Raw genomic sequence first — 27790 nt, 5'->3', positions numbered from 1 at the left:
AATTCAGGAAAGATATTTAGCAATGTATTTCTGGAGCTTGAAAATTACTTTTGCTCTTTGAAACAGTTATGTTACTTTGCAGAATCAGCTGATCCTATCAACAATCAGAAATAATGATGTATGTTTATAAACAAAAATTTCATTAGCAGAATGTTCAAATGAATTTTATATATGTGTATATTATGATATACTCATAAACTGTATGTAATGCTAATTCATAATAGACTTAAGCATATATTATTGGGCAAAGCAGACAGGATTCCTAATTGCATATACATTATATATTAACTATATAAAATATAGTTGAAAGAACAGAATATAATATGCTACAATGTTAGGAGAGCATCTCTCCAAGTGGAGGGATTACGTCAGAGCACATTTCTTCCTTCTGCTCAGGCCAAAGGAGTGAGCGCATTGCTTCTAGGAATGTTGTCCTCAAAGTTCACCAACCTGGACGTGTTTCAGTCTGAAAAGTATCTCTACAACTTGTCTTTGTTTATACTCCATTGGACCATAATGATATCCGATGCCCCGCTTTAACAGACCGTGCAGTTTGTAGCTTTTTCTTGTTCCTCTCAGTCTGTATACGATCTTTGATAAAGTCTGAAATACCCCAAAGAAAGAGTGTGCATTATCAACTTAAAGGATTTATCCCTCAACTTAACAATGATATCATGTGTTAAAAAGTTGTTTAGAAATCAGTGCAGAGTTGGACAGACTTCTAAAAATAGTTGTGGTCAGAACACAAAGCCTATTTAAACTACAAAATGCCCAATACATGGTATTTTAGTAGAATTATTTCACAGTACCTGATATTCAAAGTTTGATGTCTGATACAAGGAAATGCAACCCAACCTTACGTGTGGTGATGCTTTCTTCATCTATTTCTTCATCAGGAACATGCACCCCATTTTCTTCCCCATACCCACTGAGTGGTTGGGACCTATCCTTGGTCCCAAACTGTTTAATCACTGGTTATAGCTCTAATGAGCTGAACTAAGGGCTCCAGCTCACCCTGGGGCAATGAGGAAACCCTGAAGAGAGAAGACATGGCTGGTGAGGGACCAGAATACCCTGATGTTAGTACCAAAACCTATCCCTGCCTAAATTCTCAGCTTAGTCTAATTTTCTATCACCCCAATTTTGTTTCATTTTTGCTGTTAATTCAAATCTAACTTACTGGGTTTCTTTTTCATTAGCTCTTCCAGTCATGTCTGATCAGTGTTGGTTGTTCTCTCTTTCTTTGCACCTTCCTGTCTATATTTTGTGTGTTTTCTTTATGTCTGCCTGCCTGTCTGTCTGTCTCTCTCTCTCCCTTCCTCTCTGTCTCTCTCTCTCTCTCTCTCTCTCTCTTCTTCTTCTTCTTCTCCTTTCTCTCTCTCTGAAACACCCTGGATCTAATCCAGTACACTGTCTGTCTCTGTCAGTCACTCTTATTGTTCCTCTCTTCTCTTTCTCTTTCTTTTCTTTTTCATCCCTTTTCTCTCATTCTGCCTCTTTTTCTCCCTCTCTCCCATAAAAAATAAAAATAAGTTAAAAATAAAAAAATAACTTTTCCTTGCCTACTACATGAACAATTAGGTCATTTTATGAGCACCCATTGTTCAGCTTGTCTCTCCATGGTTCTAGAGTGAAGTTTCTGAATGAGGTATGGCATACAGCAGTAGTGTAAGACATCATAACTCCACAGTTTCCAGCTTGAAGAGCTAGGTGAAAGGTAGGTAAAAAAAAAAAAAAAAAAAAAAAAAAAGGACAAGAAAGAATTTTCAGAAGAAAGACAAATATGATTTTGAGGTTCTTTTAGCTAGTTGTTGCTTAAGCCTATAGCTTGGAAAAAAAGATTTTACATTTAATTTTAATATATCTGTCTACATATAGAAATGGTTATAACTAACTTCAGTTAATAAATATAATTTCATAGATATAGGAGTTATACTTTGGCACAAACCTTCGTGCTGCTTTTAACAGCTGTATAAACTCACACAAACTATCTTAATTTATCTAGCCTCTAACTGTAGTCTCTGATTTATTGTTTCGATTAATGTAGATCATGTTGTGTGTTTTATAAATCCCATGTCACAACTTAGACACTATGTAGACTTTCATGTGCTAAACTGTGTTTCTCCAAAAATCCATTTGTCGAAGTCTTAACCCTCAGTACTTCAAGACATGACCAATACATGACCTGTATTTGGATACAGGTTCTTTATAGAGTAATTCCATTAAAATACGGTCATTAAGGTAGCCCCTCATCCAATATACTTGGTGTCCTTACAAAAAGAGGAAATCTCAACACAGACACATTAAAGGGAAGAAGATATGAAGATACAGAGAGAAGATGGCCACCTGCAAGCCAAGGAAAAAGATCTAGAACAGATCCTTACCTCATAGCCCTCAGAAGGACCAACCTTGCCAATACCTCGACCTTAGACTTCTACTCTCCAGAACTGGGAGAAAATAAGTTATTGAAGCCACTCACTCTGTGGCACTTTGTTACAGCAGCCCCAGAGACTCAACACGCACACCGGAACACATGAATGCAGCCTTGTTTCTTTTCCCTTATCTGGCTGTCCACAACTGTACGGTCTGCATAAGTACAGCCTGGGGTCACTTCATAATACTTCTTAAGGTTTTTCTTCATTTCCGTTATTTTAGATTTTAATACAATCATTCTTTGAATTCTAGCACCTGAATCTGAATTTAAAAATCTGAACATAAAAAATTTGGAAAAGCAGTAAATATTTTGATTATAGTTTATTCTTTTATTTTTTAAGTTTGAGGTTATATACATAAATGCCACGTAATAATTCAAGATAATTCAAACCCAAAACACTCTGTGTCTATTAAAGAATATTCATCAGGCCTTAATTACCTCAATTGTCTCTTTCATCAGCTTCCCATTAAAGTATATTTTAAATATATTCATTAAAATGCACCTAACACAGTGAAAAACCTTCTGCACCTCCTCTATCTCTCATGCCAACCAAATTTTAATTTATTTTTTACATTAAGTAGAACAATATATTTTTTTAATTTATTTATTTTAGAGAGCAAGGAAGGGAGAGAGAAAAATACCAGTTTGTTTCCAATGGAACAATATTTTTGACATTAGAGTGAAAAACTTAATTTTCCAAATAACTGCATAAAAATGCAAATTCTTTATAGTTGAAGAAGTATAGAATAAATTTATCTACAAGACTCTTGTTTTTCTAATATATACTGTAATTAATTTTCTGTGCATGCCAAAATTAGCCTTGAGAAATACTGGGGTACTTCTTAGTAAGTCATTGCTTGGGTGGAACAACGTATAGAGGAAGGGTGACCAGCCTGCTGGGCTACTAAAGCAAGTGCGTATCAGCCATCTTCTCTGCAATTTCACTCTTTTAAGAATAAGGTCATATTCTATACAGCCACCTCCATCTCAGGAATGTTCCTGAAACTGTCAGAAAAGAATAATTTATTGCTTTAGGGTTATTATTTCTTTCAAGAGTAGGTAAGGGTCAATGCTAGAAAAGAATGCTGGAGTGAGGGTGAGAATTGTGGAACTACAGTCAAACAAAGTTAGGTAACGAAATTCATATTTCATGTTTTCCAGGGTAATTTGTCCAGTACAATAAAACAAAAATAGAGGCATTTCTTCACATATTTGTATACTTTATGTTAAGACAATAAAAGCATAAAAATACAAAAATCATATTTCCTGTATTGTATTAAAAGACAGTTAGTGAACTTGTTCTAATTAGTTATTTGATATTTTAATGGTTATCTTTTAAAAGTGAATGTAAACAATTATACAATTTATTTTTAGCAAATTTGCAAACTTGCAATTTCTATAAAAACAAATGTGTAACCTGTACTTCTGAGAAAAAGGAAAGAAGCTAACACAATGAAGAAAATCTTTGCAAATTATTGTATAATTATTACTGTAAAATACTCAAAAAGTCCTTCTCTGGATGTCCTCCCAAAAGTGAAATATAACTCAATTAACTTGATGTGTCATATAAAAGAGAAAAAAAGTCACATCATCACATTGTAAAAACACGTTTGAATTATAAAAACAGCTGCAGATATATACATTTTATTTTAAGCTTTTACAACTCAACTAAAAGTACTCACACAGCATAATTTCTTCTTTGAGACTTTATTGCTTTCCATAGTTTCTTGTTCAAATTTTTCTTCTCTCTTTCAGAATTTGGATCATTATGAGTATTCTGTTTGATTATCAGATTTGTAAGAAGTCGTGAAGCTGATCGTTCCACTGAGTGAATGTTGAATCTAAATTAAGAATTAATAAGAATTTTCAATAACTTCATCTTTATATCAATCATATGTATACACTCATATATCTTATTGATATCTATCTCATATATATGAGAGAGATGGATTTTATATATAATCATATAAGGTTTATTCATAATCTACCTTTAGTTTGCTTGCTTTGGACACCTTGTTTTGTTTCAAATGGAATGGAATAAATTTGATCTAGGCTTCCTTCCTTCTCCTCTTTGTCTAGAATATCTACACTTTGAAACCCAGCCCCTTTGTAAGGGTCTCCATAACCACCCTAACCCACTGATGTCTCTTCCCACTAAACTCAAAGCAAAGTGAAATGAACTGAGTATGAGCACATTTCATCCATATAGATTGATTAAATATCTCCCAAAGGAAAATCTGTGTTTTAAGTACAACAAAACGATGATTGCTAATTATTTGATATGGCTACTAAGCCCCAGCTAACTTTTCTTTTAATGCTCTGAAGGGAAAAATAGAAAAAGGAAAATGAGCAGACTGAAGGTCTTTCCTTTTTAGTGAAGAGTTTAGATGTAACCACCTTTGGAAAGAACCCTCAAAACAAATATTTACAGCAAGGTCATATGTGTGCATTTGGTATGCATGTGTATTAGTGTACATGCTCTCTTTTGGCAAGTGCACACTATATTTTAGCCTATTTCCTTTGTCTTCCTTTGATGGTATAAAAAACCTTTCTAATATTTGATAGGCCAGAGGATTCTATTGCACTAAATTATACAATTAGATTTTGAAGTATAATTTACTAAGAGAGGTGTTACTTCCCCTCATCTTATACCCAGCTTGATATCGTAAGTATGACTTCGACACAGAGTTAAAATTTTTTAAAATTCTAGTATGAATCAGAGAATATATATATCCTTCCTCAATTATTGTTTTCAAAAGTCTTCAAATTCATACAATATTAAGTATAAAGATAAGTAAATGTTACTTATGAAAAGAATATTGCAGGCAGCTTATTCATTTCTTTAAGTTTTTCCACAAAACAAGGAAACATTCTTTGCTTTTCAGTTTCTGCACTGTCAAAAGTTTGAGGCTTAAGGTACTTCAGTAATTCATTCACCTAAATAAAATTATCATCAGTAAAAGATAAGTCATTAAATATTTATAGTTGTGAAGAGGATACAATTAGCTAGCATTTGAGACTGAAAATCAAAGTGGTAAGGCTTAGTGCATTTCATGGAGTAAGCTGGAAATTATATTTAAGTCATGCACATTTTTAAATAAAATTAAAATCTAAGAAAACTTGAATGATATATTTCAACAATATTATAATCATGTCTATGTAATATAGTGACATGGTGTTTATGGAAGGGAAAGGAGATTGTCACAAATTGATGCAGTTATTAACAGGGTGAACACAGGGTATGGTGAGTAAGACTTTAACATAAATAGAGTCAAAATTGCTTAAAATTCTACAAATACAAATCAGATATTATGTATTTGTCCAAATTCATCATCAAATTAATGTTAAGAGGGAAGGACTGAGGAGGCTAAAAACAAGAGGTGCAAACCATGGTTGTCCTGGAAAACTAAGAAATGTGAACAAATACCATAATGGAAAAGAATTCAACTGACTCCCCAAGTGTTTAGGAAGCCAACTGTGAGACACAACAAATCAACTATTAAACCAAAAAATCAGTAACTGTTGGAATTAGAGCAATGTATAGTTCAATATAAGCTCAAGGAGGAATAAAACACTAGGGGAACTCTTCCAATTTTCCAGACTATATGTACCATGTTTTCTTACTTTTCTGTTTATGTTTAATGACTTAATTTATAAATCATAAATGAATATATCATTAAAAATTTGAACAAGATTTGTTTCATTCTCTCATTTCTTCCACTCCACCAGTTGACTCACCCTGAAGGAACACCTCTCAGAGCCATCTGCAACTGTTATAAGGTAGAGATTAATCCACTTCACAAGAACCTGGTGATTCAACCCTCTCTAGCCTGGCCTATGACTCCTACTAGGCCTCAATAGCTCCAGCTTCAGTAGAGGAAGCTGAGTACTACAGAAAATTGCTCTGGTAAAGCTCACTCTGCCTTTAAATGAGAAGGGTTTTCTTTTTGATACCATTGCCCAACATTTTGAGAAAAAGTAGATGTGTTTTTATCAGTAGACAGTCTATGTATTATAGGTAAAATGGAACAGAAAGAGGTGAGTCAGTATATATGAAAAGTGCCAATAGAATTTCCAGAAAGTTATGGCAATCTAATAGGATATATATTCTCCTTCAGGAGTGTGAGAGAAATTCTCTGAGAACAAAAACAGAAAGGCAGGAGTTCTGCTTCTTTCAGTTTCTGTTACCGGTGAATGAGTTCCTACTGGGCCCCACCCTCTTGCAGGTAACTACTGCCACTTTGCGGAAAAATACTACCAAATAATGGCCTGAGAAGTGAAACAAAAGCAGACAGGTCCTAGAGGAGAGTAAAGAGGGAAAGGGAACAACAGGAGTGGAAAAACACAGCCTTCTGGCTTTTAGCCCTGGGGTAGGTAGTAAAGCCAAAATGTTGCCAGGCTCTTTCCCTCCCCTTTCCTACAGTCTTTTGCCTAAAGAAATAGAAAATCTAGCTGAGAACAATAGCCACTAAAGTGAGGGGGAAATTCCAGAAAGGAGAAAGCTACAGAAGAAAATTCTGAAAATCTATGAATAAACTAAGCTCAAATGTATCTATTGACCCACACATGGGTAAGGCAAATGCCATACAGCCCAACTAAAGATGAAAGAATGGAGATTTTAGCTGTCACTCAGAAGACAGGATTTGTAATTTAAGCTATAGTTACCTTCTAAAATAAATTAAAAAAGAAGAAAAGAACATTCTCTAGAGGACTATAACAGAATACAGAATCTCCATAACATAACATTCACAGTCCAAAAATAACTAAAAGAAGATAATCCTCCAAAATAACAACATATAAGGAACAAGGAAAATATGACCCTTTCTCAAGAGGAAAGAAAATTATCCCAGATAAACATAAAAGATTACAAAGATGTTGGAATTAGCTGATAAGGAGTCAGTTGTAGATTAGTCACCTCAGAATAAGAACTTCTGAAAAATATAAGTAAATACTTTCAGTGCCAAGAAAGACAAAAGAGGAAAAAACATGGTTAAAAAAAATCAACTAGAGGAGTAGAAAAAGATACAAAGAAGAAAAATTTTTAAAAAATAAATTTTGAAACATGAGACTTAAAATAAAAGTTTTTCCTGAATATCGTAAAACTAGACTTTCTGAATAAACAGCCTTCCATGAACTTCAGATAAACAAGAAATCATTATAGATGCCAACACAGGAAAAAAATTGTTACTCACTCTAAGACTAAAGTATGTCAAGTAAGACTTGTTAAATATCTGCTGCGAGGTATCTCAATTCATAATTGAAACTGTGTTGATATCCCATCAGTGTAAAAGTGTAATATTAATCAGTTCGTTCTTTATTCCAATGTTGCAGGCTATATTTTGCTTGCTTGTTTGTTTTGTAGATTAGGGTCCACTTATAGGTAAGATCATATGGAATTTGTCTTTCATTGCCTTGTTTATTTCACTTAGCATAATGTTCTCCAGAAGGGGATAACAGGGAAAAGAAGAAGGGTTGTCAAGGAATAAGCATAAAGGACTCACAGACAAAACCAAAGTAGGGAAGGATTGAGGGTGGGAAGTGGGGGTAGGTGGGACAAGGGAAAGTGGTGGTGGGGAAATGGAGACAACTGTACTTGAACAACTATAAAAAAATGAAGAAAAAATTGTAACATTAATCAAAGCCATATCAAACCACAAAGAAATGATATAACTAAAAAATCAAAACCCCTTTAAGTTTGTCTAGTAAAAATATTGGGATGAAGTAATATTTATAACCAGTCTTCTAATTAAAAATAATATAGAATAAAAAAATTATCGTAAGAGAAAAACCTGGACACATAAATATTAACTAAAAACAGAATTTGGGTTACTATACCAGAGGATACCTGTTAAAAAAATAAAATTAAGAAATGAGTTTATTTATTTACTCATTCAACTGATATTCTAATTTATACTCTACTGTCTATAAATAATTTTTAACAAAATATCTACAATTTAAAAATTAAGAAAAATAAATGTTTAAAACTAAAATTTTAGGTGAAAAGAATGTAAATTGTCCAATGGAAATTATTAGACCAGATATAATAGATGAGAAGATGATTTCCATGTTATGAATGGCACAGTTTATTGCCACGAGGCATGTCATGAGCTGTAAGGGAAAGAAATATATGACTCATGCCTACTGAACGGGATGTTGGATGAAGCTAATCAGAGCTTAGAGATATGCTCCCTCTGAAAATATTGTAAGTCAAGAGGACTAAGTAAAATTAAGTTCGATCTAGACTGGTTTCCATATATCCCAGTGTGTTAAAAGCAAGATAATAGCAATGATAAACCAAAGATTTTCAACTGCGTCTGCACATTAAAATTTCAAAGAATTTGTTTTTAAAATTCCAGTGCTGTAGCCCCACAGAAGGCCAGTCAAATCAGAATCTTTAATAAGCAGCAGTGTTTATCAGCAGCTAGTGTTGAAAACCTTTATTTAATATAAAAGCAATTCTTGACATTTGGTGGTTTTCAGGCTTGTAGATCAGGTCATCTGTCCAAGTCAGTGTGCAATTAAAATAAACAAACATAAAACAAACAAACAAAAAAACACAGGAAAAACACCAACATGGGTCCCTTCTCATGTGAAAAAAGAATGCAGAAAATAGGGATGGATTAAAATTTTGTTTCCATTTCCTGAACTGATCAAGGAGTAATCATTTCTTAACTATGACTTTGAGCCCCAAGCAGTGAAGATTGTTTCATGTTACATGTCAGTTTGACCATACTCTTTTTCTTCCAACAGCCTAGTAAACCATCCTTGAGTAACTATGGATATGTGCCATTGCTTGTGCATTGAAATACTGTACCCATTATCAGGAAGTATCATGAGGATATTATCAACATGAAAAAGTAAAATCAAAGAATACAGCTTATAGTAAGATAAATTAAATAATACTTATAATTTTTTTTATCTTTCCAGTTTGTTGGCAACAGAAAGAAACTGGACAGTCACCTACTCGTATAAGAAAGCAAGCGAAAGGTCTTCCTTGGGGAAATATTGAATAAGAAAATCAGGGTTATGACCCAGTTGTATCAGAAATTAGAGAAGTCAAAAAAAAAAAAAAGAAAAAAAAGAAAAGAAATTAGAGAAGTCCTGTCTTCCATGAAAAGCAATAGCCCAACTTGAGATTCAGAAAAGACATTGGTACCAGCATGTGTGGGTTGTCCAAGCTGGAGCTCAAGTAGTGATTCTTTGTATTTTTCCATATCTAGCTAACTAAATTTAAGATAGAATAGCAAAGCATGGCAATGGGGTATTCATCTGCAAATCCTCCAGAGCTTTATGGGTGATTCTCTTGAACCTAAAGTCAGATCCATTTCTTATTCATTTGAAATGTAAAGAAATCTTAAATGGTTGTAACTACCTTGCTTCGGTCCAGCTGAATCCAATGAATCACTTCCTTTTTCAGCTCTTCTTCATATTTCTTGGCATCTGTCCTCATAATGACTATTTTATTTTTGAAGTAGCTGAATTCTTCAGGTTCTAACTCCTTGAAAATGAAGATGCACAAATACCAAGAAAAATGAAGTCATCATCATCCTTTCTAAAGTTTTCCATATACATCATTATTAAGGAAATCTCTCAAGCAGTCAATAATCATCCATATGCAATTAGAGGTAACTGAATGTAGGCTGACAGTTCTGTTCTCTATGTAACGGTTGCATGTTATTCTGTTTTCATTAGAACATACCAACACATACATGCTTTTAATACTGCAGTTAGCTTTAGAGGTAAAAGAAATAAAATGTCTTAAATGTTTATTTTTAAAATATTCTTTTTTTTTTACCATGGCGAGGTACTATTCTAAGCATTTTACAAATAACAATTCAGTTAATCTTCATAATAACCCAACCCCAAGTAGATTTTTTTTGGCAGGAAAAAATATGGATAATATAAAAAAATAGAGCTAATTTGCCAATTCTGGAGCATTGTGGCTCTAGAGTTTAAATTCTTAACAATGAAATATGCTGCCTTTATCTACCAGAATAAAAACTATTCATGAACTTGCTCATTATTAATGGCCCACCATAGCCAAAGAACTAAGATATCAGTCATAGAATGCATATATTCACACACCTGCATCCTTGTCCATTCTGGCCAAACATGTGCCATTGCATCATATAGCAGTACGCTTTCCCGTGGAGAAAATCCAAGACCTAAAGGGATTCCATATTTCTCTATCTAAAAACAATAATTAATAATTTTGTATTCCATCTATAGATTTTTAACAACCCAGATACATACTCATTTTCCAAAGTGGTTTATACATACATGTTGGACTGTAAGTGCAGCACATGGGTGATAGTGTTCAATGATAAAATCATTATCCTTTAGGGAACACACATACTTTTCCAGGTCATTGTATCGCTCTTTGTACCACACTGTAATTATAGGATTGAAATGATCACTAAGATTTATTTGCTTTCAAAACAGTGACCTACTTATGATTTCACAATTATAAACAGGCCTAGGAAGACCTATGCATGAGCCCATTGTCAACAAAACATTAGAAACAGTGCTGTTCATTGGGAAGAACGTTGAAAGAAGATTCAATGTATCTATACTCCTTCTCTGTGCTTTACTTTTCTTCCTGGTCTTAATCTTCAGTTATACTGTATCATCATTTTTCAGTTCCTGGTATTTAATGATGATTTTCTTGTTTACAAGAACTCCATGTATTCTTCTAAAGCATGCCTTTGTGTAATGGGGCATGGAATAAATAAATATATATATAGACATAAAATTAATTAGGAACATTGGGTATCACTATTACTATTTTTATTATATTATCTCTCTATCTTTAAAAATAATATTATGGGATCAAAGAAAGAATATCTGTCTCCTATTTTTCTGTTCATTTTCTTTAATTGAAGGAACTAATAGTCTAAATATTTCTATTAATATTACACTTGGCTTTATTTTTTTTAGCACTTAGTACTACTTAGCATGCTATTTGCTTTATATTATTTCTTATTTTATTTACTATTCACTTTGTTTAATCAATGTCCACATTAAAATTTAAGCTCCAGAAAAGCAACAAGATTCCTACTGTAATTCTAGGGACAATAATGGGACACAGGAGGCATTTTAATATTTGTTAAATGAAAGCATGGGCGTCACATACAGGCATCTGCAGCTCTCAGCTGAAAAGTAGCCAGAAAAATATAATTTTATGTGACTTTATAGAATTCATATAAAAACAGTCACAAGTATATAATATATATAGCAACATTCATTAATTCGGTAGTAAAATATTTAGAATACATATAAAATAAAAGACACCATGATGTGGATTAAAAATACATGTTTTATATATAACTTATTTTATATTATCTATTTACTTAAGTGTATATGCATATATGTTTAAAATGTCTACTGTTTTCCAAAGAAAATTGACATATAAAAAATAGTTACAGTAGACTTTAGGAAATGTCATAATGTAGGACATACTATGGGACTTTAACTAAAAGAATTAAGGCTGCATTTGAGCTATGCCTCTAGACAATCTCTCTTAAATCGTGAGTAGATAGAATCTGGTCAAGTGTAGATGAAAGGTTATTTTAGTAAAGGGAACTTAAAAAGCAAAGGCATGTTTTGAGGAACAATGAATAATCTGAACATCAAGAAAATTCATGAAGTGAAAAACTACTGTGGTATGAAACAGGAATGATAGCACAGAACTAGAACACAAGTTAAACAGGTTATTTTGAAGCAATGATTTTCAAGCAAAATAAAACTAAACTGCTCTCTAGAAATGTTTTTGTCTTTAATTTTTTCCTACAAAATGGAGTGAAACATTTATCTGTGCTACAGTTCTGCCTTAAACCACACTGAATAATGCAGGAATTCACATTGTTTCAAAATAGATAATCTTTGCAAGAGTTTGATCATCAGGTTTATTAGACCCACATTTGTTAGCTGTGCGGGCTTCAGCATGTCAATCTTCTAGAGCTGATATTCTTATTCAGTTTCCACTGTATATTAAAACAAAACTGATTTCCTTTCAGAGTTGTAGTAAGAATCAAATTGATTTTACACATAGAAGATGCTCTGATATGTTTCAAGCATGTGGAGCTTTCCTTCTAGGTTAAGTTAGTCATACCCAATCTAACTCTGTATGATGGCTTTTCTGTTCTTTTTCTTTGTTGTTTCTTTGCACCTTTCCAGGCATTTTGTGATGGACCAGAATTTTCGATTGTGCTTTCAACATGCTGCCAGTATCTTTTAATTAACACCAACCATCTAGTTATTAAAAAAAGAAAGGTATTATCATCACAGGAAAAACTGTATCATTTGTTTTCTAAGGAAAATCATTAAAATTGATTCTAAGAGAAAAAAATACCAACTTTGTACATATTAAAACTATATTTATATTTACATAGTTTACCACTATTATTTTCATGCAGTCACCAAGAACTGGTACTTTGAGGTTTCTTATGAAATTCATTGATGCAATAAAAGTTATATCCATTTCTGCAATATGGGTTGACTCATTTTGAAAAGATTTTTAGTGTTTTGCGCAGGAAAGTATGTGCGTAGTATATTGGAAGGATAGTTCTAAACTGCCTTATGCTGTTCTCTGGGAATCTAAATATCAAGTTATAAACAGGAATATTAAATAACTCTCATACAGAGTTCTTGAAGAAGTAGGTATATAAATTACATCTATCTAGTCAAAGGAAGGACTAAATGTTTTCTAGTTAAATATAACAAAATTTAAAGAAAGTCTTACTTGAAGAGATTTTTTTTGTTCTTTTTTTGAGGTTACTCTTTAAAAATCTACTGGATTATTAATTATTATTATAATTATCATCACTAATAGCAATTACAATGAATGGGAAACTCAGGCTTACTCAGTAAGATGTTCAGGATTACTGATAGTAGCAGAAAGTGCCAGAAAGGGACATCGGATCATGACAAGAAGATGTTCCCAAACTTCTGCTCCAATTTCTCCCCCAAGACAGTGAACCTGGCAATGGGATTATGTAGACTCAGTATACAATCAGTTACAATTTTTTCTAAAATATTAATAGATTAAGCCCGCAAAACTTATTATTTCTCTCACTCTTCACATTCAGTAATGTTCATTCACCCCTGAGAAAGCTGGTCAAAGAATCCCAACATGATTTCAAGAAGAATTAAACTGGGTTCGAGAACAACACATTGAGAGATGACTTGCTCTATTACGCATGATGATACCTGAACTGCAAAAAAGGTAATTACATGCCATGATAATAATACTCATAAGCAAGAACAAATTGAGCAAAAGAATACACTGTGTAAGTCTTGTTTACAAATGAATACTGGTTAAATTATACTGATTACCACAAAAAGATAAGGTGAAGAAAAATCTCTATAAAAATAAAATATTTACTCATATGTCTCTAATTCTATCACTAGAATGCAGATAAAAATGTTTCTGAAATAAGTTAATTTGAAGTAAATAAAATTTTCCAGGCTTCAGTCTATAAATATACATAGAGCACTTATTTTGTACTATTTAGAAATCTAGAGAAAGCCTAGTCCCTTGACTGTAGATGGGGACAAGATAAGTGCAGTGATTATTAGCTCATTCATTACTTGTTTGCCACAATAATATGGGCAGTTAATAATAATATATGAAGGCCAAAACAAATTTGAAAGACTTGATTTTAATTTCTGTAAGATCCTCAACTAACAATAAACTTTTATATATTTGGTAAAAGTAGATCCTTATGAATATTATAGACTATGTTTTACAGAATTAACTAATAAAGATATTCTAAAGTTTCATTAATTTGCCTTTGATGCTTCTATGTTTAAATCATTTTGAAATTGGTTTTGCATATGATATGAGGAAGTGATCTAATTTTTTTTCTCTCCATATGGATTTCCAGTTTTTCCAATACTCTTAACAGTGCCACTTTTTTCTTAAATAAAAGGTCTACACATGATTCTATTTCTGGGTTCTTTGGTCCATTTGCCTATAAGTTTATCCCTGTTTCAAAAGACATCACTTCATTACCACTGGTCTACAATAAGCCCTAATACCTGAAAGAGCAAATTTGCCCACCTTGATTTTTTTTTTTCAAATGCATCTTTCTGCGTACTTTAATCTGCTTTTTCAAATGTATCTTGGTTATTTTTTGCCTTTTGCATTTCTATGTAAATTTCAGAATCTGGTAATCAGTTCTCTCCTCCTAACACACAAATGTGCACATCTACACCTATGGACACACACTCACACAAATACCACGAAAGGACAGAAAAAAAAAAAATCAGTGAGTTTTTATAGTGATTACCCTGAATCTACAGGACAATTTAGGGCTCCTAATTGTCCAAAATAACCTATTTGTGTCCACAATGATCAATTGTAAGTATAATCATAATATTAAATTTTCCAAAGTGAAAACATGGACTATCTTTATTCTTTTTATTATTTTAAAAAATCTTAAGTATCACTCAGTAAAGTTTAACAATTTCTATTTAAAAGTATGACCTACCTGACAATTGAAGGTATCATGACGGTAATCTCTTGTAAAAACTCCACACACAGTTAATCCTGTTGGCAGTGTTTTGGTAAATAAACTGTAGACAGTTCCTACCACTTGATTAACAAGAGCCTTAAATCATAAAAAACATAATCTGCTATTCAGTAATTATTGACAACACTGAAAAAAAATGTTAAAAGTAAAATAAAATATCCAGAACAAATTTACATGCAAAAAGTAGAGAACCAATTTTTATATCATTCTTTCTTAATAAAAGAATTACTTGCACTAAATGCTTCCCACTGGTTCCATTTTAATGTTTTCCTTAATGTGTAATATATTAACAGTGTTTATTAATGTGATGGCTAAAAACAATAAACAACAATCTATGGCACATAAATGTGATATATATTTGTACAGGTAAAATCATGTGATGATTTTGTATTTAAAAATCTAGTGGGTTCCCAATATCGGCATATGACTTTACTTCACTAAGCCTCCATCATCTCATCTGTAGAGTGGGAGGGCTGGGTGATATGATAGAGATGACCCCTCCCAACACTAGCATTCTGAATTTCTTCTCTCACTGCATCTTTAAGACCTGAAATCAAGTATTCTTCTAGGGAAAGAGAAAGGAAGGAATACCCTAAATCCCTTCCAGATACAGAGAAAAGTTCTGATTTAGCTACGAGCCTCTGGACTTTGTTTTATACAGGATGTGGTAAAGAAAGACGCCTATAGCACTCGCAATAGTCAGGCCGTGATAACAGAGACCCGGTGGCCAGATGAGGGCAGCTGCTCCTCCCTCTCCTGCTGGCTCTCATGAGCTGGTCCATACCATCTTAACCCTGGCACAGAATCAAATGTTTTCTTATAGCGAAAGTCTCAAAAATGTTAAATGCTGATTTTTAATAATTGCTGGACCTAAGGGGGTTTAAGCAATAAAATGAATTAAAAAAAAAAAAAGGGTGAAGGGTATCACTTATTGATCAATGTTTACCCCCAGGCATTATAGTAAATGCTTTACATACATCATCTCAATGCTTAGAATTAAAGTACAGCAGCTCCCCATTATCCACGGAGTGTATGTTCCAAGACCCCCAAGGGGTGCCAGAAACCACGGATATTAATGAGCCTTACACACAGTACTAGGTTTTCTCCTATACATACATACTATTTCACTTAAAGAAAGCACTTCATGGCTTCTCTTTGGCATATCCAAATTGCCAGCATCCCTAATTTTGCACCTTGGGGCCCTTATTTGGTAAAATGATGTTACATAACATAAGCACTGCACTATCACGACAGTTAATCTGATAACAGAGAGGCTTCTAAGTGATTAATGGGCAGGGAGTACCTATAACAAAGATACCCTGGGACAGGAATGCTTCAGAGTGGATGGTACAAAATTTCATCATGCTGCTCACACAATTTAACACTTATGAATTGTTTATTTCTGAAATTTTCCATTTAATACATTTGGACCATGGTTAACCATGGGTAAGGAAAAAACCATGGAATGCAAAACCATGAATAAGCTGGGGCTACTGTATAATGTAAGCATTATTATCCTCTTTTTACAGATAAGGAAACTAAGGTAAGAAACTGGCTCAAGATCACACAGCATAAAAGCACTCACATCCATGACTGCAATGCTAGAACCTGTACACTCTGGTACCTCTCTTTGATTAAGGGCACAACTACAGTTGAGAATTACCATAAGATACAGAGTGTCCTAGGGACACAATACCTTTGTTGGAGCAACATACACAACCACCCCATCATCGCTCTCTCTCAAGATTTTCTCCATGCAGTAGTAAGAAGCATAGGTTTTCCCTGATGAAGTTGGAGCAACAATTACAGCAGATTCATTATTATCTATGACATCAAGAAGTTCCCTCTAGATAAAAAGAAATCATATTTCATTTTGAAAAAATTTCATATTTAGTATCAAATTTTAATTTAAAAGTAACTTTACAGTCATTAGAATTCAGTTACTCCTGAGACATAGAAATTAGTGTTCAAGATGGCAGGTAGTTGAAGGAATCATATTTTCTTTTACTCAGAAATAACTTATATCACACTTTCTACTAAAAAAAATCCTTCACTTAAACTTGTCTTAAAATACTCAAATATACAGACATCATCACAAAGGGGTCTGCCCGGGTTACCAAGCAGCCCAGCTCTCTGCATTCTTTTTAGCTTGAGTTGGGAAAACTTAGACTAAAATCAAAATTACCAAAATCTACTGTTCTTTATAGCTCCATTTTTCTGTTTATAAATAAAGAGCCCACAAATGAATACAGTGTAGAAGATGGCAGTTTTAAAAAAAAAAGCATACATATATGTAATTGACAATATATTTATCATTATTTATCATGATATAATATGAGTGACTCTGCTGTTTGACTTGGGACAACCTGAGAGCACCACTCATTTCAGAAAGCAGTAAACTCTTGCCAAATATATATCATTAAACATCAGGCACTACATTTTTAAATTAAATTGATATGGATAAAAATTACATTGTGTAATTGTTAAGAGCAGTCTAACTGGAGTTAGTTTAATTCTTAATCCAGGCTTTGTCATTTAATAGAACCAATGTCATTTCCTAGAACCAATGTCATTTCATTTCAATTGACTCTTTTCTTTATTCTTTTATGTCTTCGGTGAAGACATGATTTATTTTCATTATTATTATGTTGCTTCTCTAATGATGTACATATCCAAAATCTGTTGCACGCAGTGACATCCGAACCAACTGTCTCCATCAAGTTTCTTGGCTTTGTCGGGCTGCAGATTTTTTCAGAAAGTACCTGCCATGTGTCAGGTATAAAATGATACACTCTGGGGTCTGGATCACTTCTTTCTTCTCGAAATAAGTAAGGTCCCATATATGTTAATTGAAACCGAGCTGCTCCCACGTGAACTGAATATTTAGAAATATCCTTCTCAGTACCTGATTCCTGCACCTAAAATAAGGATGACATAGTAGATGTTCATATTTAGAATTTTAAATCTGGGCAAAAAAGTTATTATCAATCATGTTGTACTTTGCTTCAACAAGATTACTATTTCATGTTTCACAGCTGTTCAGTGTTAACAATGGAGGATAAGGTATCTTACATCTTCACTATGATTTTTTTAAATACTGTTTTATGTGCAATACTATGTTCCACGGAATATAATTAAAAAGTGATATTAAATTAATTTTTTAATTATAATTCAGTGTAATCTTTAATAGTTGTTAAATATGAACAACCTTGCCCCCCCTCACACACACTAAAATTTGTGTTTCAATTAAGAGACTCTTGCCAATCTTAAAACATCAGCTTTAGTAAAGAAAATATTCTTATAAGAAAGGAAGGGAAGGGGCAAGTCAAGGAACATATAGCAAGGACTCATGGACAAAGCCAAAGTGGGGAAAGATTGAGGGAGGGGAAAGGGGGGAAGAGGGGCAGGGGAAAGTGGTGGGGGGTAGGCAAAGACAAATGCATTTGAGAAAATAAATTAATTAATTTAAAAAAAAGAAAATATTCTTATAAGAATCTAATGAGTATACATCATTGTTCAAATTATTTTACCCAAAGAATTCTACCTGAGGACATAATAAGTGTGCCAAGTTGTCAAAACCAATATATTTTAGATATTTAGCTATTTTTTGTCGATGTGTAGTTTGTAATAGTTCTGAATGTTTTTCATGAATTACATGAATCCTTTTCATCAAGTTAATTATTATGCTGATATCTCTGGATCCTTCTTCTGTTAAAAAAAAATGGCATGCATAACTTAAGTTACACAAGATATTGATAATAAAACCTCCAAACCTGATTTAATTTTATTGCAGGATAAGAAAAGTAAGCATATTCATATGAATCACTCATAAAAATTGAGGAATTCATAGTGATTAGTCAATTGCATAGCAGTTGAGAGTGTGGCTTCAAGTTAGAGTACAATTGCCAGCTTTAGCAAATAAAAATACAAAAGATCCTGTTTCAGATATATATTTCATGACATATATTTTAAAAAATGCTATTTATCTGAAATTCAAATTTAACTTGCCTGTACTTGATTTAGGAACTTGAGAAGTTACATCTCTAAGCATCATTTTCTTTAAATAAATAATAAGATACTAATAATAGAGCTCATCTCATATGGTTATTATTAAGATTGAGTAAATTAATTCATATAAAATGATAAAACAATGGCAGCAGTTATTATTAATCAGAAGGATTAATATGGAGAATGGGCTGAACTGACATTTTTAAAAGAAGGTCATTCCACATTTTATTCTTTTAATATTTACTTTCTTGTGAACACAATTAAAAGATAAATACCTTTCATCTTCCCTCCAATGAAAAATATTAATTTTCTGGCCCTTATCCAAACACTGTTGTGTCCCAATTTAATTAATTATTTAAACTGTGCATATGCTTTAGAGTAGGAATGCTATATTATTCTTGCTCTGTCATTGACATTTGGGCACATAATTTGTTCTTCTGGAGCCTTAATTTCTTAGGTGTAATATCAGGGTAATGAAACTTACCTCAGAGAATTGTGAGAATTTATATATGTATATATAGTATAGGTCCTTGGATAACACCATTTTGTTCAATATTGTTTCATTATAACATTAATGAGATGCCTTAGGAACTTCACTCTTGTTATTATCAATAAGCCTGTGATAAAATGAGTTTCACTATACATTGTGTTGCTAGTGACAGAACCCACAGATGACTTTTCATGAGAATTCACTGCATGCAGCTTTGCTTGTGGCCCTCACACTGTGCACCTTCAGAGTAGGCCCAGTGCTCTTTTCTTCAGAATCCACATGGGCACCTAATGAGGTACTCAGCTCATGACTGACCTTGAAGACCTGTTTGCTAAATTAAATTTCAAATTAAATCTATTTGCCCATCAGGTACACAAATGGCCATAATGTCATCAGTGGATCAAACAAAAGGATATGTTCCTACTCTTTAGGCATCAAAGAATTCTTGAGGTCATACAGACCAGAAAAATCAGCATATGTGGCCAATATCAATCCTCTTGCTCTGTTCTTACTGACCTTTAATTAATAGTTCAAGAAATTTCTAAAATTAATGGTTTATGTACCTGGTTTTGAACAGTGCTCCATCCATAATTTGAAACAGGCATCCAATCCTACCATTTCTGCAGCAAATTTTATAGATTTAACAGGGCATATTTGGATAAAATCTTCTAGTCTTTTTACTCCAGAGTCAGGATTTTCTTTAATTTCCTTTTGAATACATTTGGACAAATTATTCCATCTTTCTTCCTCTTTTTTCTCTAGTTTGGCTAGCTGTTTCTTTTGATTTTCCTCAATAATTTTTTCTGCATTTGTCTTCTAAAAAAACAAAGAAATAGGAAAAACCAACAATAAAACATGAGTTTCCATGATAATCCATTTAATTTTTTTCAGTACATGGCTTTTATTGAATCTTTATGAGAAATAATTTGGCATCTTGCTATTCCTGTAGCTAGGCAACCTAAATCTTATTCATCAGCCTGTTATTGAACTGTTTCCTTTCTAGAAACACAGATAGCATCCAAAAATTTTCTGATATCCTGTTTGTAACTGCTGTGGCTTTCTGAATCAAAGCAGTTGAATGTGATACAAGTTCAATGCCATTTCCTTTAAAAACTCATTCATCTTTCTTGGCTTGAGATACTGTACAAACAACACCTGACCTCATCTGAGTTCTGCAAATGTGTTTTTCATACCCAAAATTTCAGATTTCAACAAGAGAACAACCCTCCTGAATATCAGCATTGACAGGGAAGTGAGCATACACAGACATCTTTTAATGAAAGCCCAGTGTAACACCCTTGATCATGTTCTGTACATGACTACAGATGGTGCAAATGGTAGTCACTTGCTTTCTATTTCCCTTCTTTGGTCAGTCTGGAGCCTTTTCTTTTCTTTCCAAGGAGACAGATTTCTATATTGATGTGATTGGCATCCTCCACAGGCTGCTTCTGAGGCCCTTCACCATAACTTTATTTCCCTTCAGAGTGATAACGACATTTTCTAGAATGTCGACAGTCTGATTGCTGAGAACAGTCTTTATTTTCTCAGGAGATGCCACAAGGAGGAGAGAAAATCTTTCACATTTTGATATTTTTTGAAGGAAATATTTAATATCTCAGGTCATTAGTTTACATTTAGCACAGTGAAGTAGCACACTGAAGAGGACTTCAGGGGTCCTGAATAGTTAAACGCAAACATCTATATTCATACGAGAATGATAATTCAACTTTCCCTTCTTTCTATCCTCAGCAATTACGTTCTTAATTGATTATGTGAAAAACCAGTCTTCTGTAATTCCAAGTCTGTGGGGTAGGGTCTAGGAAAAACCATTTCAAACTTATACCCAATTGGAGTATCTATGTTTTATAAAACTAGGCAAAGTGTAGTACTTCAATATAATAACAAAAACTGGCCAGTAGAGTAGCATGTTATGCTTTAGAGAAAAACAAATTTAACTTTTGCCCAGTGATTCCCAGAAGAAAAATATGTGTAGATTGAAAAACTTGGAAGGGTAGTCATCAAACAGTTAACAAAAGTAACTTTGGAGGTGGGGCAAAATTTGGTGATTTTTAAAATTCTTTTCTAGATAGTCTAAATTTACTAAATATGTTTGACCTTCTTAATCTTTTTTTAAAAAGCTGTTTAAAATTTGGGAAATAGTGTGCTATAATGGAAACATTTAATAAATGGACAGAAAAATGTCCATTATATATTGATGGGTAGGGAAATAGGCTGAAAGTATATAGAGGGTTTTTTTTTTAAAAAAAAAAAAAAAGCACATCATGAAAAAAATGACTGAAAGGATGTATGTCAATATGTTAATAGTGTTTATCTGTGGGATGTGAGAATAGACTTTATTTTCTTCCCTTTTTTTCTTACCTGTTTTTCTATATTTCAAAAGAAATAATTAAACAAATAATAGCATGTCATACTATAGGTTATACAGTCACAAAAATGTTTTCCAGAAGATTTTCATTAACATGGAAGGAAAATGACTACAAGGCAATGCACCAAAAAATTAAAATCCTATTAGGATTTTGTTTACTTCATTTCATTTTCTTTTTCATTTTACAAGTATTTTAAAAGTCTATATGTTAATTCATGGTTAGTATTTAGAGTATACTTAATTTGACAGTTTTTTTTTTTTTTTTTAGAAAAAGGTGTGTTTTTTCCTTCTCTAATAACACATGAGATTACCAATGAGCACAGCAATGGATATTGTTAAGGAAGATCTCACGTGGAATGAGTAGACTCTTGGGACCCCCACGTGACTGAGCCCTGATAGACCAAGAATGTACCTGGGGTTTTCTTTTCTTTTGCACTGAAGAATTTTCTGGAGGTGGCAGATCTCTTCCTCTTATAACTCTTACTGATCTGTTACTTCCTATCATAGATTTTCCAAAGAGGTGATAGAAACACTGTAATTTCTGTATTTCCCTTCTTTCTTTGATGCCTTTGTATTTAGCTGTAGGAAATAAATACATTATTAATATATACTGACAATGCTATTTATGAACAAGAATTGCACTTAGGAAGCATTCATGAAAAAGCCTTTGACAAATCCCCTTAAAACTGGCACTAATCTAATTATAGACATGTTAGAGATTGAGATATAGAAATCCAAATTATTTGCCATGTGTAAGTAACATAGTAGAATTTAAATCAGTGTCTGTCACAAGGAATATGTATGAAGGATCCATGGACAAAGCCAAAGTAGGGAAGGATTGAGGGAGGGAGGTGGAGGTGGGGAGGGCAGGGGGAAATGGAGACAACTGTACTTGAACAACAAAAAAAAAAATTTTTTTAAATCACATGATTAAAATAAAAGATACAGGTGGCAAATGAGCACAATAAAAATGCTTAATATCATTAGTTTCAGAAGAAAACAAAGTACAACCACAGTAAGATACCACTATCATCCTACTGGGATTGCTAACATTAAAACAAAACCACCCAACCAACTGACCAAAACAAACAAACCAAAAAACGGGTCATACAAATTGCTGGCAAAGATATGGAGCAACCAGAAATCTTATATTTCTTGTGGGAATACAGAATGATACAGTCACTTTGGAAAACACTTGGGCCATTTCTTATGAAATTAAATATCCACTTATATATGAGCCAGGAATCCCACTCCTACATATTTACCCAATATTAATGAACATGTAAGTCCACACAAAGCTCTGTCCATCCATGCTCATAGCAACTTTATTTTTAATAGCCAGTACATCCAGTGGAAAGGTCTGTTCAATAATGAATGGACAAATAAACTGTGGAGCATCCATACAATGGAATACTCAGCAGTGAAAGGGAATGAACATACAACTTGGGTGGATATCAAAAGCATTATGCTAAGTGAAAGAGGTGAGACACAAAAAACCCTTGAAATACAAATTCATATATAATTATTCCATTTTATCTCCTATTCTGGAAAAGGTGCAATTATAGAGAAAGAAATCAGATTAGTGCTGCCAGGAACGAGTGATGCCATGGTGGGGGATCTGTGACATAGGAACTGGAGACAATTTTTTGGTGCCCATGTAGCTTGATTGTGTCAGTGGTTACACAACTAAGTTATTTGTCAAAAGTCATTGAATTGTACTGCATTTCTAAAAAGAGGTTATTACTGTATATAAACTACTACGCCACATTAAACTGATATCTAAAAAAAGAAATATATTCTGTGTCTTGTCTAAAACCACTGCTGCAACATACGAAGTTGTAAGTAAATGCACTAAAAACTATTAACCTGAAGTTGTGGTAAGGAGAACATTTGAACAAATAGTGAAATAGATATATCAAAAAATCTGCCATATGATTAATAAAAACCTCACTAAATCCTAACTCTTGCTTGTGGTGGCCAAATTTCTTATTCTGTTGAGGATGCTTTGTGATTTAGGAAGCACTAACATGTAAAAACATTTGAACAGAGAGTTACATTGAGAAACACAGTTGGAGAAGTTCAGAGGAATTCGGAAGGTCAAAGGGAAGCTTACGGTTGAGGCACAGAATGAAACAACAAGCCAGGACAGATGTGAGAAGAAACAAAAGGCTGGGGAGAACCAGAGAGTCCAGTTACATGGGTAAAGAGCTGTAAAACACAGCAGAATGAATTAAGAACTAAAAAAATAAAAATAAATCCGTGCCTGTCACTTGCATTTTAACTTTGTTACAATCTATAAACCTCATGGGTACATCCCAAAGAATAAATCAATGGTGAGCTTATGCTTCTCTTTTCTTCCAGGACATCAATACTGCAAAAGAAACCTCAGCACTTTGGCATTTTTGATGGCACTGGGCATAGGGGCAAGAGCAAACGACATGAATACTCCACAAGAGTTTACAATTTAGGAACAGAATCTCTGAAAACTATCCCAAAATTAGGTCAGAAACATTTGTCCAAAACAACTAACCAAATTCCAGAGGATATCATAGAATGAAGGGACTCTGGAACAAGGAATTACCAATTTGCAGACCATTCTTAGTCTTCAGCAGTATTGGGCACAACTAAAGGGAATGCACCTTTCTCCACACTGCTGCCAGGTAAGGATAAGCCTGAGCACACTGTTCATGTGGCTTCGACATTTTGATGGCTTCCTGTTACTCTTCTATCGCTCAGAATCCCCACTAACGCCTGCGTGATTCAGACTCCTCTCACATTGCTCTGTACTACGGGCTCTCTGACCACTTCCGCATTGGTCCCCACCACTAACATGTACACCCAGCTAACTGTCTTCCACTTTCAGATTTGGCTGGAAAATTTCCCAAACCCTTGAGCTGACTCTCTTCACATTCTTTGCACCCAATTGTAGTATTCACCATAATTTTAAGTAAGTATCTTTGTAATCGTTTGTTTAACACCTACTTTCCCTTGCTAAGCTAAGAGCACTACAAGAGCAAGAACATATATTTCATGTTCCCTGCTCGGTACCTGGAGCCCAGCCCAAAGCTGGGCACAGTAACTCTCAATTCATAGGACAGATGCTGAATGAGTATGTCAGAGACCTGGAATACCAATATGGCTGCCACTTTCCAATCTATAAGGAATCCTAACTGTGTGCAACTGATTTTTAATTTTCCTATAATGATTTTCCTGTACCGGTTTTAAATCAAGAAGGCAGCAAGATTAGAAAACTATATTGGCCCATCATATCTCACTGCCAGAATAATTACTAAGTTATTTGAATGTTTATGACTTGTTTCATTTAATTAACAATTACTAAACAGTATTTTAAACCAAGTAGTTAATAGAATTAGTAATTTTGGCAAATAATGAAAATATAATGTGATTATTGAAGGTATTGGATCTCATAACACAACAAGAATTTTTAATTGAGAAGAAAAAAGAACTAAAAGAACATTTAAAATAACATATAATTTCTTGTAAAAGCCCAAGAAAAATTTTTTAAAATCCTGTCTCAAACTTCCCTACTCCCCAACAGACTGATTGAAATCTCATTTTTTATACTATAAAAACTAGCTTCTTCCTGGTTCTGCTGTGAACAGTATTGGAAGTTTGTATGGTGGCCTGTGAGACTGAAGAAGACTCTACATTAGATTTCATTAAACCAAGATGAGTCATTTTTTTCTTATACATAGGATACATTCTTTAATATATAAGAATATTGAAAATGGTGACAATATTAGTTATACTTACCATCCCTGCTGTACTTCATCCTTTCAAAATCATCACTGAGAAGCCTAGAAGAATGCCAGTGTATGAGTTCATCAAATTCTTTCCTCTCAGAAAGAGATATAACAGCTGGGTCATCACTGGGGAAAAAAATCAAAAGGCATATATTATAAAATGCATAGAATTTGTTTTAGTTTCTACTACAAGCCATGAACTTATTTAATGGGCTTCTACCCTTAATTTTATAATTATAAATGAACAAAATATCTCATGAAGAAATAGTCAAGAAGTGGGCAAGAATATCTGGAGAAATGGCATTTCTATAGCAATAAAAAGTGCATATTAAGAATTTATTTGTATGTGGGATTGAGTTATGTACCAAATAATAATGAAGTGTATATAGCATTACCTATAAGAGATGATATCTCTAAAGGTGAGAGAGGTTTCTGCATTACTTTAGCATATTTATTTCTATGTATGTGTGTGTACTTGTAAATATTTCAAGCATAGAAGGAAAAATGAAAGAATAAGTGACACCCATGAACTTACTACTCATTTATTCCAAGATATTCAGAGTTCCTGCAAAGTCCCAGGCACTTTTCTCAATGCTACAAATACGTTAATGAGCAAAAGAGGCTTTAAAAAAATGTCAAAAAATGTCTGTGGATTTTATATATTCTAACAGAGGTTTACAGATGACAAAGAAATATAAAGATAAAATACTATCATGGGTGACTTAGTCATCAGATATGCTCTGAGAAATGCCTTGTTAGGTAGATTCCTCATTGTGTGAACATCGTAGAATGCATTTACACAAGCCTAGGTGGTATAGCCTACAACATTCCTAGGCTATATGTTTATAACATAGTGGTGCTACACTACAAACTTGTAAAGCATGCTACTGCACTGAATTGTAACACAATGGTTGAGTATTTGTGTATCTAAACATAGAAACGGTACCGTAAAAATATGGCATAGAAGATAACATGTGTGTGCACACACCCACTCTTGCAGGGACAGGGAGAGGACTGTAGAGGAAGGAGCCTTTAGAGGGAGAATAGGTGTCAGGAAGAGGGAGGGAGGGTAAAGGAGAGAAGGGAGAGTCAAGATCAAAAGCAAACCAAAGACATAAAGTTCAAGACGACAAATAACAACAAGGAGAGGGGATAGGACAGAGAGAGAGGGACAGGGAGGAAAGAGATACTGAGCAGAAGGGACCGGGAGGAAAGAGATACTGAGAAAAGGAAGGGAAATGAGTTGGTGCGCATGAAAATGTGTGAGGGTGCATGCGCGTGGGCATGCAGGGGCTGGGTCATGGGAAGGGCAGGCTCCTGGCTCCCATCCTCCCCAGAGCACGCCCTTGCCAACTCAGGGCCACAGTCTTGGGCAGGTACAGGACAGCATACTGAGCCTCCTTGTATATTTAAACCACTCAGAGCCTGCAGTAAATTCAACATTGTGGTTGGGACCAGCCTTTTCTTTCAAGATAAACTTCTCTGCTTATAAACCACTATAATCTTATAGGCACACTGCTGTATATGCAGTCATTGTTGACTGAAATGTCATATGGTACATGACTTTATATATCCAATACTATGCAAGATGGTGGAAAGCATGAAGGACAAAAATAAAGCAGGAGATAAGGTAGTGAGTCCTGGGAAAATGAGAGGGTGTGATTTTAGGAGGAATGGTCGGGAAAAAGCCTTGCTGAGAAGGCATTTGAGCAATGGGCTAAGAGTTGTCAGAGTCAGACCATTTCAGGCAAATAGAACAGCAAGTAGAAAGGCTTGTGGTAGGACAGTTGTGTTCAAGAAACATGAAAGCCAAGAAAGGGAAACAATCTAAGTATCCATTGACAGATCAATAGATAAAAAAGTGAGATAGAGAAAGACAGGCAGGCAGGCAGGCAGATATTTACAGTGGAACATTACTCAGCCACTAAAAAGAAGAACATTCTGCCATTTGAGACAACATGGATGGGCCTAGAGAGCATTTGTATGCTAAGTGAAATAAGTCAGCCAGAGAAAGACAAATACCACATGATCTCACTTTTATGCGGAATGTTTTTTTGAAAGCCAAACTCATAGAGACAGAGATTAGAATGGTGGTTGCCAGGGGCTGAGGTTGGGGAAAATAGGAAGATACTGGTCAAAGGATACAAACTTCTAACTGTAAGAGGAATCAGTTCT

General features: G+C 33.8%; 1 protein-coding gene across 1 annotated transcript in view; it reads right to left on the bottom strand.

The window, feature by feature from the left end:
* Positions 1-27790, bottom strand: part of LOC129072507 (probable ATP-dependent RNA helicase DDX60) — a 72211-nt gene that overhangs the window by 23335 nt on the left and 21086 nt on the right. The window contains 16 exon segments of the mRNA XM_054575977.1: positions 451-607; positions 2568-2708; positions 4117-4275; positions 5244-5371; positions 9807-9932; positions 10520-10624; positions 10715-10824; positions 12546-12685; positions 13297-13412; positions 14836-15045; positions 16664-16813; positions 17730-17885; positions 18512-18675; positions 20029-20281; positions 22264-22430; positions 25626-25741. Coding sequence (XP_054431952.1) covers positions 451-607; positions 2568-2708; positions 4117-4275; positions 5244-5371; positions 9807-9932; positions 10520-10624; positions 10715-10824; positions 12546-12685; positions 13297-13412; positions 14836-15045; positions 16664-16813; positions 17730-17885; positions 18512-18675; positions 20029-20281; positions 22264-22430; positions 25626-25741 — 2398 coding nt within the window.

The sequence above is a fragment of the Pteronotus mesoamericanus genome, unplaced genomic scaffold (genome assembly GCF_021234165.1).
Source record: "Pteronotus mesoamericanus isolate MK-2021 breed Mesoamerican mustached bat unplaced genomic scaffold, CSHL_Meso_final contig_32, whole genome shotgun sequence".
NCBI classification, from domain to species: Eukaryota; Metazoa; Chordata; class Mammalia; order Chiroptera; family Mormoopidae; genus Pteronotus; species Pteronotus mesoamericanus.
Note: the sequence above shows the minus strand (reverse complement) of the source record. Positions and strands in the feature narration are given on the sequence as shown.